This window comes from Aplysia californica, unplaced genomic scaffold, assembly GCF_000002075.1.
Source record: "Aplysia californica isolate F4 #8 unplaced genomic scaffold, AplCal3.0 scaffold01202, whole genome shotgun sequence".
Lineage (NCBI taxonomy): Eukaryota > Metazoa > Mollusca > Gastropoda > Aplysiida > Aplysiidae > Aplysia > Aplysia californica.
The window spans coordinates 60,098-62,656 of record NW_004798472.1 but is presented as its reverse complement, the minus strand read 5'-3'; the positions used below and the strand labels follow the sequence as shown (position 1 = coordinate 62,656).

Below are 2,559 nucleotides of genomic sequence, written 5' to 3'. Positions count from 1 at the left end.
AAGCCTACTACAGAAAAGTATCAGGATACAAGGCAAGAGGTAGACCAAGAAAGACCTGGATCCCGGGTGTGAAGGATACCCTGAGAACATCAAACATCAAACTTGCCAGAGACACGGGTTCAGAGCAAATGTTAACGAATTACATGTTGACAGGAACCAGATTTTGATTCAAAACCAAATGTCGTGTCTTTGTTTGTTCCGAGTATACGATGTAATGGCGACTTTACATGGGCTACGGGTGTATCGGCACTGAGTCCTGCCTGCACTACATAGAAAGACAGAGAATACAATTCTTAGGCCACCTGTCACGTATGTCACCTGGCCAGCCAGCCTCGAGAGCCTACAACACCAAGCACTCAGGTTATAAAGGAAGAGGAAGGCCACATAAATGTGGATCGAGGGTGTCAAAGAAACCCTGAGAAAAGTCTCACAAAATATCACAACTGAAAGAGTTACGGAGTTGGCCTACCATAGAAAACTGCATCTCCCCTCGGCGCTTTACGGCAAAAGAAGATGAAAAAGTAAAAGTAAGTACTAGCGACTTGACTTACAGTTTACCAACTGGTGTATTTTTCGACTTGACTTACAATTTGCCAGCTGGTGTATTTTTCGACTTGACTTACAATTTGCCAACTGGTGTATTTTTCGACTTGACTTACAATTTGCCAACTGGTGTATTTTTCGACTGGACTTACTGTTTACACCTACTGGTGTACTTTTCGACTGTACTTACTGGCTTTCCTCTTGGGCACGACGGTGTCAGAGTCCAGAGGTTTGCTCTTGCCCACTTTGTTCTCGGCCAGCACCTGGAAGGTGTGCTTAGAGCCGGTGGTCAAGTCCTTGACCTTCAGTTTGGTGGCCTTGGACTCTGTCTGAGCGATGTCCACGAAGTCTCCATCGTCCACGGACATGCGTACTGTGTAGGAAGTGACGGGGGTGCCGCCATCTTCTTTTGGAGGAAGCCAGTCCAAGGTCAAGGATGTTTCTGTAATGTCCTCGAATCTGATTGGTCCAGTCGGAACAGATGGGGCAGCTGATTGGACAAATGGTATAAAGGCATTAGAATCACTCTTACCTTTCTTTGGCACGCACTTGTGAAGCAAGCGTTGCATAGGTTATATTAGCCATACACTTTGTGTATTGTGAAAAACGTGTAATGTTAAGTTGTTAAATGCCAAAAGTGCATTGAATCAAACAAAGTGAGGTTAGTCACCAGTAGTCGTGTAGGTTCTGTTAATGATCCCCAACTTTAGTGCACTTTATTGATCATTTTTAGAATAATCTTTCCTATCCATGAAAACATAATATTGTCACGAACTGTGACTTACTCTTTCTACTACATATTATCACTTGTTGAATTAGTATTTATAAACATCCCAAGAACATTTTATTTTTAGATTTGTAAACGAAACTCGAAACTAGTCGACTCAAGAATTTATTTTATGTATATCTATCAATGGAGTTTGATTTTTAAAAACCCATTGATTTTCAGTGACGTTACATCAGGATCACCCTATGCCCTCCCGTATGTCAGTGATGAGAACAAAACTCCTGTAATAGTTTTGCTTTTTGCACTACCCACAAATGCAGCAATGAATCAAAGATGGCGTCCCTCCCTGCCTCAATGATAATGATGCTGCCAAGAATTACCAAAAGTATAGCCTACGCCGCGGTCAGGGTGAGGTGCGCGACAGTGCTAAGAAATATTCAGATAGCTAGAGACATGCGTTACACGTGCATTATCACTAAGTGTTAGTGGGAGTGCAACATATGTGTTAAACATCTCAAACATCGCCTTGAATACCGGAGACAATCTCATTTTAAAGGCGCAAGCAACCCCAGCACTGCATGTGGTGCAAAGTGTTTCCAACTGGCGACACAACAGTTCGCAACAGGACAGACAAGCAATAGTTGATATAAAATTGTACTCTGGAGTTTCGCATACAGAAAAGGGAAGAAACTGCCCCAGGACTGGTGGGTGGCCAAGTGCATTCAGGAGAAATGACAAAACAAAAGAAAAAAGTGATAAATACAATACTTTTCTCAGGTTTTCTAGCGAATTTAAATAACCAGCGAGTGGATAAACGTTGAAAGGGTTTACGACCAGTTAAGGGAAGAAAGCAGAACTGAGGCGTTTGGATAAAAGAAGTATAGATCAGCGACATCCGCACGGAAGGTCAACCGAGGAGAAGGAAACAAGTTGGCAAAACGACAGGGCGATTACGACAGGAAGAGCTTTGGGGTGTTAGCTCACTGGCAACAGACTTCAGGTTTTCAGAGCTGGGAACATTGGTATCTATTGTGCATCATTCGACATGAAAGAAGGGATCATACATGGTCTGAGCTAAATTAACAATCTTCGTAATTTCAAAGGGATGGGACTCAGAGAAGTTGACTTGGGGTGGGACAGGAGCGGATGGGTAGGAGGGGGTCGGCGGTTGGGGAGCTGAGGAACAAATGAAGGGGTAGGAAGGTAGAAAGGACGGATCTAGGGGTAGGAAGGTAGATAGGACATATCTAGGGTAGGAAGGTAGATAGGACGGATCTAGGGGTAGGAAG

General features: G+C 43.6%; 1 protein-coding gene across 1 annotated transcript in view; it reads right to left on the bottom strand.

Moving 5' to 3' along the window:
* The window catches only part of LOC101851695 (titin), a gene marked incomplete at both ends in the record, with an annotated part of 144,092 nt that overhangs the window by 91,542 nt on the left and 49,991 nt on the right, over positions 1-2,559 (bottom strand). The window contains 1 exon segment of the mRNA XM_035973402.1: positions 734-1,033. Within this exon segment, the coding sequence (XP_035829295.1) occupies positions 734-1,033 (300 nt within the window).